General features: G+C 40.5%; 1 protein-coding gene across 4 annotated transcripts in view; it reads right to left on the bottom strand.

The window, feature by feature from the left end:
* Window positions 1–12,999, bottom strand: part of Ppargc1a (PPARG coactivator 1 alpha) — a 649,949-nt gene that overhangs the window by 87,253 nt on the left and 549,697 nt on the right. For all 4 annotated transcript variants that reach the window (XM_070012853.1, XM_070012854.1, XM_070012852.1 and 1 more), the window contains one exon: window positions 10,849–11,028. In XM_070012853.1, the coding sequence (XP_069868954.1) occupies window positions 10,849–11,028 (180 nt within the window). The remainder of the gene's footprint in view (window positions 1–10,848; window positions 11,029–12,999) is intronic.

Below are 12,999 nucleotides of genomic sequence, written 5' to 3'. Positions count from 1 at the left end.
CTGCTTGAGAAGAAAGGAAGAAAAGGTCTTCGCCACCAGGAAAAGCAACTTTACAATCGACCTCAGTATTTCTCTATTCCCAAAGGAACAGGCTACTTTCCCTCATTGCTGGGACCCTCTGGACCATTACGGGGAGGGATGGTTGGGGGGAGGGGGAAATAAATTTTTTAAAAGTTAGTTCAACATTATCACACACCAGAATATGACTCTATTTATGTGACAAGTTGACAACATACAATTTCATGCTTGTTGAACTGATCGGTGTTATATATTCGCTGTGAATATGGTGAAGCCTCACCATTATAAATATGAAACAGTATGCACTTATTCAAAATAACTCCAGTGGTGGCAATTTATAGCTGGGCTGTTTGTGCTCTTAGGAAGTCCAAGTGCCACCTTAAGAAGCTGCAGCTCGCAGAAACAGATGTGCAGTGTGACTGTCACCAAAATGGTCTGACGATGACCTATGTGAAAGCAGGCTATTACGTTTTGGTCTGCATGGCAGCTGACACTGGTTTGTATTTAGATATGTGAGTGTCGGGAACAGTGTGTCCTTAAAGCTCTGTTTAAACATGGGCCAAGACATTTGTCTACTGGACTAATTATTTTACTACCCTTCTATGGCAGTGATCCTTTTTTTTATTTCATTAAAAAGAAAAAAGAATGTGAGTATACACACACACACACACACACACACACACACACACACACACACACACACACAGAGGCACTTATTTTCACTTGACTTCATAAAGTTACAGCAAGGACTTTAAACCTTGCTTGTGTCAGGTGAATGCTGGCCAGATTTCCAGAATGCCTGCAAAACAGGATTGGATTGTACTATTTTTCTACATTCAGTACCTGGGAACAAGGCCACAGACCATCAAATCATAGGCTGTCACAGCAACTAGTTTGGGTCAGTTTAGTGTGTTTTTTTTTATGTTTTCCTTTTCTTCTTTCTCTCCCCTGTACTCTTCCTTTCCTTTTTCTTAGCAAGCGTCAACCGATTTGCAAGTGTTTGCTCCCACAAGGACAAATTTGGAATCGTGGGGAAAAAAAAAACCCACAATTTATCCAAATGTGGAAGGCAATGAAGGAACTGGGCACCTTGCTAAAGCTAGATATCAAAAATTTGCATAAGTAGTTTCCCAACAACAGAGGTGCTATTTGGAACAAAATAAATTACTTGTGTTGTTGGCAAGGGTGCAAACCTTGATGAACTTTGGAATGGCTTTGCTGTCTGTACATCCTCTAAGTCCACTTTGATCGTGCTCTGAGGAGGCCCAGTCAGGAGCCCTCAGGGGCTAGGTCTAACCAGGTAATAGTTCACACGCTTTGGAGGCCTCCATACCCTTGTCTGAGGAGTAAGCAAAACCAACTCCAGCTTTTTGTAATATGAAGCAAGCTTCCTTTTGGTTTTTCTCCTCCTTTGGTGTTTCTTCATTTGTTTACTTAATTTTAGTTAATAGCACTCATTTTGGTATTAAGAACTAGCAAAGGATTCAGAGAATGGAATTCTAGATCTCCTTTGAACTAATTGTTTAGGAGATTCCCTTACCCCTACTTGTCCTTGTATCTTTTCCTACTTTTCCTATGTGGCTAGGGTAGGTGTTGTCGGTCTGTCTAGAAAATCCCATGCAATCAGGTGCACGAGATAACAGAATCACACACATTCATTCTTCAGGGACCTTGGTGGCTCTTATCTCCTTGCTTTTATGACCTCTTATGAGCAGCCAAGAATAGCAATTTGCTGCCTGTTTGTAAAGTCATCTTAGTCTGAAGTTAGCCTCTTTTTTATTTCATGTCACAGTGATCTTGTACAGCTAACTCCCAGTAGCCACAGCAAAATTTGCTGGGAGCACCATTTCAGATTAATATGAGTACTCTCTATATAGGGGACATGTTGTCATACTTGGAATGGAGAGCCATTATCCTTTCAGTGAACTACTTTTTAGTAGCGGATGTTTTGTGTGCCTGGCTTATTTAGATTTATTGATACACTGCCTACTGTACATTTTATCTGGAAGCTGTTGAGTTCATGTTCCTCTATTTCCCAGGCAAGCCAGCCCTGGGATTCACATAGTTCTGCTTCTTCTGGGGGCTTTACTCAACTTTATTTTACTATTATATTACCTAGAACATTAGACACAATGCTCAAGTCCTGTGTGTTAAATCACAATAGCTTCCTATTAAGTGTTGCCAGCTACCCATTTTTATGAACAGTTACTTTATTAAATCCTTAATAACACAGATAGAATAGTTAGTTAATTTGTGTGTTGAGCCATGGATGTTAATTTGTAAACATAATAACATACTGCAATCATTTGCATAATAGCGTTTTAATCTTTTTAGTAAAAGCTGTAATTCCCCACAAAGTACACTGCAGTAGAAACTAAGTGACTATTCGTAATAATACAAAGGGCCTTAAAATTCTGATCCTATTACGGTGTTGGAACATACCCAAACTGCTCCCATAATCTCTGAAATGTTACTGTTTTCTGATTTAGGTGTCTGTGTCAAGAATAAAAATGAAGTGTAACTGGCCGCTGTAGCGTCTTTCCTGAGTGTAATTGAGTATTCACTCAGCAACAGCACTTTGCAAACAGCTCTGAGGCTTTCCTTCAGCGTTCAGAGCTCCAGCTACGCAGACTGGCAGACTGCATGAGGAACGCCCCGGCCCGGCACTGCCCACTCCAGACTCAGCTGAGCTGAGCAGGGGCGCAGGAACATCATGCAGATTGAACGCAGAGAAGGGCATCAGCCACCAGGGAGGGAGGTGCCCACTCAGTCTCCTCCTTCCTCCTTGCCCTGTCGGCGTGCTTGTGCTTCTTCAAAACTACTGACTCTAAGAAGAATTTGCAGAGGGAATGGAAAAATGAATATTCAACACCACTTCTGGGGAAACACCGCAGAGGGGAAGAAAGGCAGAGAGAGAGAGGGAGAAGCAGAGAGAGGCAGAAAGAGGAAAAGCAAGAGAAAGAGAAGCAGAGAAAGAAACAGAAAGCCAGTGAGAATCAGAGATAGAGAGAGAGAACATGCGTAAAAGTCAGGGCAAGTCATTTTCTCCAAGATCTGGTCATTCATTAATCTAGCTAGCTGCAAACTCTGAATGACTAACAGTAGTAATGGAGTTGGGTGGGCCTATAAAATATTAGTGTTAAGATGTAAAATGGCAAATTCCTCTCTGAGTCTGGAGGTGAAAAGGCATAGCAGTATCTCCGATCATGATTCTGGGATAAATATCTCCGTGCATAAGAATTCAGTTATCACTAAAAAATATAAAAACAAAAACAAAACTGTTGCCCTTGCCAAGAGTAAGCATGTTATTAAACCACAGAGGATCTCTCCACGCTTCTCCTGTACCTGTGGCAGCCCACGAGAAAATGTCCTGTCCTGCTTTGCTCTCACACTGCACCTTAGAGCGCACAACCTCAAAAGTAACCTGAGAGCTTACAAAAGAAGATAAAAATGGCACTTCTAAAATTGTTTCCCATCACGGGCAATTCATTTTATGAAGCCCACAATACACGTTTTCATGGCTAAAAGAATAGGCAGGTAATTATGGGGACAAATTAACCTTGTTAAAAAATGTGAAGTCTGGGATCGGGATGATGGGGGAACAACTTGGCTCCCGTTTTAACAAGGTGATCTTCACTGTTCATCTTTTTATCTGCCCTGTGTGTTCATCTCATTCAGAGGTGAGCCATCTGCTGGGCTGTGCTTCCACGACAGCACATATAGATAGCGAGAGGTCCATGGACAAACAAACCCAGCAGAGGCGCAAGGTGACTGAGTGGCCCACACCGGTGTTGTACAAATAGAGCGGCCTCATGCAACAGCAACACATCATCCTGAACGGTGACTATTTAACCTAATGTTTAGGAAGTGACCCTAAGAGACAATGCACCTTTTTATCTTCTCTCCTGATTCCACTTCACCATTTTCTGTGGTGAGTTTTGCTCTTCCCTTTTCTGGGGCTCTCACAGATCCAGACACAGGAATTTTTATGGAAATGTATGGAAATGACATACTTGAAATTCTGGGAGATGAGAAAGGCCTAAGACAAGTTCATAAAAATGGCTCACCTACTTCTCCGAGTATTCAAAGTATCGGACATGAAATCATTGGTCTCTATCTCAACATAAATGACAAAATACTACTTTCTAAAATCATTGTGCCAGTGGCCACTGGGGGGGTCATGTCTATAATCCTAGCTACTCAGGAGACTGACATCTTAGAATTGCTGCTCCAAGCCCAGGCAGGAAAGTATGTGAGACTCTTATCTCCGACAAAACTACCAAAAAAAAAAACCCAAAAAACAAAAAAAAGCCAAAATTGGAGATATGGCTCAAGTGGTAAAGTGCTAATCTTGAGCAAAAGAAGTTCAGGGATAGCATCCAGGCCTTGAGTTCAAGCCCCAGGAGCAGCAGCTAAATAATAAATAAAGAAATCATTGGGCCTCCTTAAACACACAGATTCTCACTTTGCAGACTTGGTCAAGGCTGAAAACTGGATCATTTCCCTCTACCAGCAACAATCTGCCTCATCTGTTGGAGTCAACACATTCACTCCTGAGAGTCACTCCCAGGGAAGTGTGTGCCAGTGATCCATGGTCATGTAAACTGCCTCCTGTGACTGGCTATTTATTAGCAGGGGTGGATGCCAAGAGACACAGCCCTGTGGGTCAGAACTCCTGAGCCATAATTTTCCAGTGGTCAGCGTAATGGCAGGGAGGAAAGAGGGTGATAAACCAGATGTTCCCAAGATAAGCCAGATGTTATCAAGTCAAGAAAGCTGAAATGGTGCTTAAAGGAGGTGTACAAGTTAACACACACATGCATGCAGGTGCATGCATGCACATGTGCACATGCGCACATACACATACATACACACAAACATACACAGAGTCTCCTGCAAGAAAGGCTGATTGGAAATAAGCACAGACAGACTAGCACTGTTGTCTCCTGATTTGCGAGGCTCCAAGATGAACACTGAACTGATTTATACCTAGAATTTGGAATTTTGTGGTAGACTACAAATGCAAAGATAAGTACAACATAAATTTTTAAAATACTCCATAAGTCTCCATGAGTTTCAACATTCTTCACTGTTCGTATGTTGCAACCAATTATCTCCCCACTTAAATGGCTATTATTTTCCTACTTGAAGTCTATGTTCTCCGTAAGTGTCATTACCAAGGGTGACAAAATCTGGTGGCGGGCTGTAAATTTAATTTAAATGACAAACATTTATTGATCACAAATTGGAAATTCTAGAAATCTTGAGAAAGTGATTTTGATAAATTTAGTCTCTCCACATACTAAAAGAAAAGTTATTCTCCCAACGATTAAATTAAGGTACGGCTGTTTGTACTTGCTTTTTTTTTTTTTTTTTTTGGTCTGTTTGTTCTGTTAAAATCCCAAAAGGTTTGCCATTCATGGAAATGTCTGTCTGACCACAAGCAGTCAGAAGCAGGAATTTTTGGCATGGAAGGCTGCAGAATTCCCTCTAAGGAGACAAGGGAGGAAAAGTAGGCTCTAGGTGGATGTGTGGATTGGGTTAAATATACTCTATGCCTGAGACTGCAGGGAGATGGAGAGCCCCTTTGCAAAAGATCTCATGATGCTAAAGAAATGCTCCGCTCTTAAAGATGAGCAAGCACCCAGCCAGAAAAGATGTCCATGAAGTCCCGATTCTCTTTAGGCTGAGTATGAGTTAGCATTCCTTACCACCTTCCTCTATATACAATTCCTATTTACCAGGGCTGGCTGGTGGAATTTTCCTTCAAGGAGCTTCAAATCTTCTTTCTGAACACCATACCCCCTCTTCTCACCTTGGCCCTTTCTTGCCTTAGCATCACAAGGTGCGTTGGGATACAGTAGGGCCTGCTGTCTGGGCTTCTCTACTTCCTATGTGCCTCTACCTGTGGGAAGATGTCAGTACTTTTCCCCTTAAATACTATCTCTATTCCTCTGCTCTCCTACTGAAGTTTGCAGTAATATATTACCTCCACCTGATAAGCATGAAATAAACAGTTTCAAATGGGTTCTCATGGCCTACCATGATTGAGTATCCATGCCACATCCAAACTGACTTCCTGAGTCCTCTTGAATACACACATGAATTTTACTTGGAGTAAAACAAGCTCCTTACTTCTCTTCACATTCTATGAAAACAGTTCTTATTTTTGTTTCCCTTCTTAATGAGCTATATACACATAAACACATCCACATATACAAATGCAGCCTTGCATTGTCTGCCTATTGACTATATCCTTTTAATGTACATAATATGGAGTTGTACATTCAGTCTTGTATTTTTAATTACTTTATATTTCTTCACTTTTTTGCCTCCCAAACTAGGTTTTTATTATCTTTGCAAGAGGACCTTGTTTTGTATTTTGTACATATACGTTTTCTGTTATTTTCTTTTTTCTTTATTATCCTTAGATAGTTGTACAAAGATGTTTTGATCAACAAGTCAGTTTATACATTAGATGCATCTTAATATTACCCCTTCCATTTTCTATGTCAATGTCCAGAACAAACTTTCCTGAACAAGACAGCCAGCTTCTTAGCAATCCAATAGCTTTTGGACTCACTTACTGAATAGGTATATAATATAAACTAATCCTTGAACTTCTTGGAATATGAACAATATACAAAAGAAAGGCAAGTGTGTATATACTTGTCGATATTCTCATCAGAGGATCAAGCAATCTGGAGCGCTGCCACCAGTTCCCTTCTTGGGGCACATAAAGCACACCTTACATAGACAACAATCTTCCACTCCCACTCAAGATCAGAGACTCAAACTTTGCCTCTAGTTCCAGCCATTACTCAACAGGAATACCACTGGTAGCAGACAATCCTCTCCCATGTGTACATGAGTTCTCTGTGCTCATTACAAACAATGACATTGTGACAAACACTTGCCATCCTCACTTGCTATTCTTCTAAGGAACCTCAAGTAGCTGCACTCAGAAGTACCAGGCGAATGAATGAAACCTGCCCACTCACTTACATCACAGAAGCATGAAAGCAACTGTTAAGATAAAACAGGAACAAAGTGGCCCACAGTGACCCAGAAAGGCCCGGGTGCTATTTCAAAGAACCCCATGGCACCCATCTTCACACACTGCTGACCTGTAAAAGCAGTCCTTTATTCACCTCCTTCAAACAATGCACAAAGAAAGCAGGAGGAAGGAAGTTATGTTGCAATATTCTGGAACATAAATCTTGCCAGCCGTCCATCCAGGGACAGCATCCTGTTTTCCTTCCACATGGGTCAGTCCCTGGAGGCTACACCTATAGGCCTGGTGTTCTGTTTTTCAAAGCAGCTTCTAAATTATACCTACTCACCTGCATTTATACAACCAAACACAGCTTGTGCGAGCAGAGATTGCTTTTTGTGAGTCTAGTTACTCAGCCAAGCTATATAATTGTACCCTAATACACAGCTTTGTTCCTACTCAGAGTTTACTCTTTTCTAAATTCAACTTCATCTCTGGGATTATTATTATTATTATTATTATTAATGTGAGGCTTAGGAAGTTACATAAAATTGAAACAGATTCAAATGCATGGGAGAAGCAGAAGGAAGAGATTTCTATGTTCTGTCTCCTTTTGTGCTATACCATTACATTGCCCTAAAACTCATGCTGCTTTGATGATGATTCAGAAATTCCATGGCCAGTTTCCAGCACTGTCATCAACATGGTACTTGAGTCAGGGAAAAACATTTAACTCCTCCATGCTTTATTTTATCCTTGAAGCCAAAGGTAGATAGTGCTTGTTATTGGCAGATCAGCCCAGGAAGAGCTATGCCTCCTTGCTCAAGACCAAGGTATTCGCCAATGTGAGGAGGCAGGGTTTTGAGAATCAGAAGGTGAGCACAGGTGGAAAGTCCCAATGAGTGGTTGGCACTGACAAAGCACTGCTGTGAAATACTGCTTGGTGAGAGACAACAGAATGTGGTAGCATTCAAAGCCCATGTGGCATATGGACCTTATCTGCCAGGGAAGGCTTTATTTAGGAATTGCACTTAATGCTCAAAACTTCCTTTCCGACCATAAAGAAGAGATGTCTGAGTTTAACACTAGAGGGCAAAGAGTGGAGAAGTCAGCTCACTATGCAAATGTCCTGACACTGCTGCTGCTGTGTGGTAACACAGAGATCTTACCCTTGACCTAGACAAAGAAGAATGGGTCTGTGACATCATATAAAACCCTCATGGAGACTTCTCTGAACAGTCATGCTTGCTCTCACACATCAGTCCTGAGGCCCTGAGCAGCTCCATAATTTGATATGGCTTCTCATTCTGTTTCTTTATGAGTAGTGTATAATAGTTGTATAAAAGAATGGATTTCATTACCATATTTTCATTCTTCACATCCACTAGGTTTCATCTCAGCCATATACCTTATGAACTTCATAAAAGGACATTCTTAGGGACTTAAACAAACACAGGGTTCTCAACTTTGCCATTATGGTCATTTGCAATTGGGTAGCTCTCTCTGTTGTGTTGAGGTACTCCTCATACTACGTGGGGAAGTTTGCTTCACCCCTACACTACCCACGAAAAGCCAGTCGCTTCATCTTATTCCCAGTTGGAACAATCACACATACCTCCAGACACTGTCAAATGCCCCCAAGGGAGAGGGGAAGCGTAAAATTGCCTTTGGTTGAGAATCATTGGTTTAAAAATGACCTAATGAGAGATTAAATTAAATGAACCTTGTGTTTTAGAGCCTTGAAAACACTCTATCAGTGGTAGAAAGTTATATTGGGAAATAGAAGGAGTGTCATTACATAGATTGAGCAGCTATATATAGATCACTAGATCACTCAGCTAGCCCCTGAGAAAGCTCTGAAAGTATCAGCGGGAAGGCCCCAAGCAAACAACACCATACGACATACACGTCCATGCGGTCAAGGAGCAACTTGTCTTGTCTGACACTGGCACACCTGGGAAGTACTGACTGTTATACTGCCTACCTCCACCTTTCAGTCATTCCCAATCCACAAAATGCACGGCATTCACCCTGTATAGAATAGGCGGAGCTGATCACTACATAAGAGGCCTGTAGAGATGGACATTTTTTAAAGTGCTGTTTATTTAATGCTACCTGACTGAGAATGGGCCTGTAACCTGGCAAGTGTACTGAATGAGGAATCTTCAATGTACCAGTTCTAACTGGTCAAGTCCTCACATGAACCTTCCGGCTGAGAAGCCTGGGAAAGTATAACAAACCACAAACCTAATGCAAAAGTGTTTCCTGCATCTTGCCGTAGCTCCCCAGACTGCATTCCCCTCACTGCAGTGTTCTTATAAGACCCTCTTACTGCTCTGGACAGATTACAGAACCTTAACGGTACTAGCAGTACACACACACAGTCTCCGTTGTTCACCATCGATGCAGGCCTCCATGTCACCAACATGGAGAGGAAACATTGTGTTCTATTTTTAAACATATCAAGCAAAGGAGCAGCTTGATATGCCTTTGTAAAGGATGGCTGTCACCCAAATTCGCAATCTCTCTATATTTATCAATGATATTAGACTTTGAAGCCAGATAAATTTAGAAATTCAACGCCAGGACTTTTATTTGTCAACTGTGTAATACAAAGGAAATCGCTTAGCCTCTCGGAGACTCAGTATCTTTGTAAAATCAAAATGATAATATTGAAATGGTGAGTTGTTCTGAGTGCTGAGTGACCCAACATACAGAAAGCAGGAGTGTCCCAAAATATTGGCTCTTGGAGTTTTTATTACTGTCCTAATAATCAATATTAATATAGTCATTGCTCCCTCTTTCAACCATCAGCACCTTTTATGTCATTCACTCATTCAACAATCAGCACCTTTTATGTGCTGGAAAGTGGAAAAATTCAACTAATATTATAAAACTGGCTTCCCACAAGACTCAAGGCTTCCATCAAACCACAGTGAAGACAACCACTAAATATCTCCATAGATGGATCACAGAGCTGTGCATGTGCACCTGGTATTGCAGCTGAGAAAACATGAGATGATGATGGTTGTGGTGCTAAAGGTTTTAATGTTGAAACCTGGTTGATTTGGCAATTTTTATTCAATTCACTTGCACGAAATGTTTGTCTCTATAAGAAATGAGTAATTTTCAAGTAAATGAGTGCTGATCTTGTGAGGGGAAAAAAACCACCCTTCTTTTCTCTAAGTAACACTTTAATAGGAGTAGATTAACATTCTTTATTATAGGGTAGGTTTATAATGAGAGACTGGAGTCTGGGAGGTAATTCTCACTTCTGAAAGGTAAATGAATTTTGGCTAATTTATAAGTACATATGAGATTTGTTGAGTTTACAAGTTTCCATCATACAAAGAAATTAGGGGTATGAAGCAAAAATATAAGAGTAATACTCAAAAGTATTCACCTACTTTGTAAAATAAATAAAGGTAAACACCTAACCCTTCAGCTCCATAGAAATGATTTCTTATGTATATTCACTTATATTAGATACCATTTATTGCTAAGTCACTTTCTGTGGGAAATAGGGATAAACAGGTTTAGACTTTTGGTCTTCTTTGTCAGTTTCTTTCACAACCCCTTGTATTACAACACAGTTTAATGTACTTTGTAGTCAGTCTTTCACTCCTTAATTCCCAAAAACAATAACAACAACAACAAAATCCATCTTTTCCAAGCATTGTTTTTCCATGAAATAGAAAGTTGCTGAATATGATTTTAAAAAGATAATGTCCATGACAGCAAAGGAAAAACGCTTTATGCACTCAAAGTAATAACCATGTTCATTTCTCCCAAGCCAAGGTCAAGGAGAAATTAGGTTTTTCCAAAAAGGTCCTTACCTCAAATATGTTTGAAGGCTCATTGTTGTACTGGTTTGATATGATTTCTGATTGGTCGCTGCACCACTTCAGTCCACCCAGAAAGCTGTCTGTATCCAAGTCATTCACATCTAGTTCAGAAAGATCAAGTTCAGGAAGATCTGGGCAAAGAGGCTGGTCTTCACCCACCAGAGCAGCACACTGCAGGAGGCAGAAAAGAAAAAGAAAAAAAGGGGGAAAAATAGCTTTCATTAACTGCAGGAATTTATTAAATGGCAGCAGCATGTGATAGGAATTAAACCTGGTTAAGTCGAAGACACCACTAAAGCTGGGCTCTGGGGCTTTAATCACCAGGGGAAATACCCTAAATTCTTTCCTCACTTAGATCCCAAAGGATAACACTGTTGGATGTATTCCATCGCAAAAGTCTACCTCCAAACCCATGGTAAATGCCATGTTTCCAAGAAGCTGACTTCTCCCAGTTAGAAATCAGCAGGATTTGTTCAGCACTGACCAAGTTTCTGTCTCGTGTTTAAATATATACACAATGTTACTCTACCCTTAGAGGATATTTGCTTTGAGAGAAAGATACAGGCTGAAAGTACCTTAGAATGGCCCATCACACACAATGGACACTCAATAACCAACTGCTAAATGAAAAAGAAAGCACAGGAATTATACTCAGAAAACTTTCCTTTTAAGCATTAAAATCCATCTAGTTCATTTAGCAACAAATGATGCAAAAAAAAAAAAGTGACTTTTCTGTTCTTCCTCTCAAGGAACTTGCCTTTGACTCATCTATGGTTCTCTTGAATTGTTATTTAAATCATTTGCTCACAGTAGACTTGTGATGAATTTCTGGACCTCATCGTCAACAAGTCAAAACAAGTTCCTTGAGAGGAAGAACAAACAATTCATATTGTTCTATGTGGCATTTAGGTCTTTCACTATGAGTAACTCGCAAGGGGTGTATGTATGTGTGTGTATATGTGTGTGGGGGCAGGTGGGGTGGTGTTTGTATCACCTACCTCTTAGAAGACAAAATCATAATTGTGCATCATAATTATATTTTGATCATAATTTAGGTTTATATAAGCCATGGATCAAGTGGGTTTCCATGGTGTAAGCCCTTTGAACAATTAAAAGAGAATTTAACAAAAATGAATGTTAGGTAGCTGAAGCATGCCTTGTCTGCAAAAATGAATGTTAGGTAGCTAAAGCATGCCTTGTCTGCGGTGGGCAGGAGCCAAGGGGAGGGGTACAGATGAGTGGAGAGAAGAATGGTGGGTGAACACGGTCATAAGATTCAATGTATATAACTGACAACAGACCTAGGAAACTTTAAAAGACAGGATGGGAGTTGGGGGACAATGATGGAAGAAGTGACACTCGTCAAGATACACTGTACTTATAAATGGGCATGTTACATAGAACTCCCTTTGCACAATATTTGGAGATAGTAAAAAAATATTAATGGAAAAAAAACACAGTTTTTGGTGGTACTGCTGTTTGGACATAGAGCCTTATACTTGCTAGGCTAGTAGTCTGCACTTGAAAGATGCCTCTGGGCCTTTTTGCTTTAGTTTATTTTTTTTAGGTAGGGTCTTACACTTTTTGTCAGAGTGGCCTAAACCATGATCCTACCACCAATAGTCTCTTAAATAGCTGGCACCAAGGATGTGTCACCATTCTTGACTTATTTGTTGCAATGAAGTCTCACTAACTTTTTGCCTGGACTGGCCTCAAACCATGATCCTCTGAATTTACACCTCCTAGGTAGCTGGGATTGCTGGCCTGAGCCACCATGGCAGCAAATAGGTACTTCTGTTTACAGTTATAAAATGATTTCAATAGATTGAAAGGTTTAAAATATTCTCTATAATGGCTGGGCAGCCTACCACTGAGGCTCTTCTAGATTGTTATATTCTTTGACCTCCTTTCATCAAGTAGTGGTTTTACTTGCCACACTCTGCTATGTTCTAAGAAAAGTAGACCCTTTACCAATAAGGTGGTCTCCTAAACTTGAATTCGCCATCTAACTGTTGATTCCAGTCTGAACACAGAAAAGAACTCGGGAGACACATATGGTCCTGAGGTACGTTGATATCACAGTCATTAGAACTTTATCCACCTGTGAGCTATCCAACTAAATCAAGGGTCTCATGCTCAGAA

The sequence above is a fragment of the Dipodomys merriami genome, unplaced genomic scaffold, assembly GCF_024711535.1.
Source record: "Dipodomys merriami isolate MVZ:Mamm:240054 unplaced genomic scaffold, mDipMer1.0.p SCAF_9, whole genome shotgun sequence".
Classification (NCBI taxonomy): domain Eukaryota; kingdom Metazoa; phylum Chordata; class Mammalia; order Rodentia; family Heteromyidae; genus Dipodomys; species Dipodomys merriami.
This window is presented reverse-complemented; position numbering and strand designations above follow the sequence as displayed.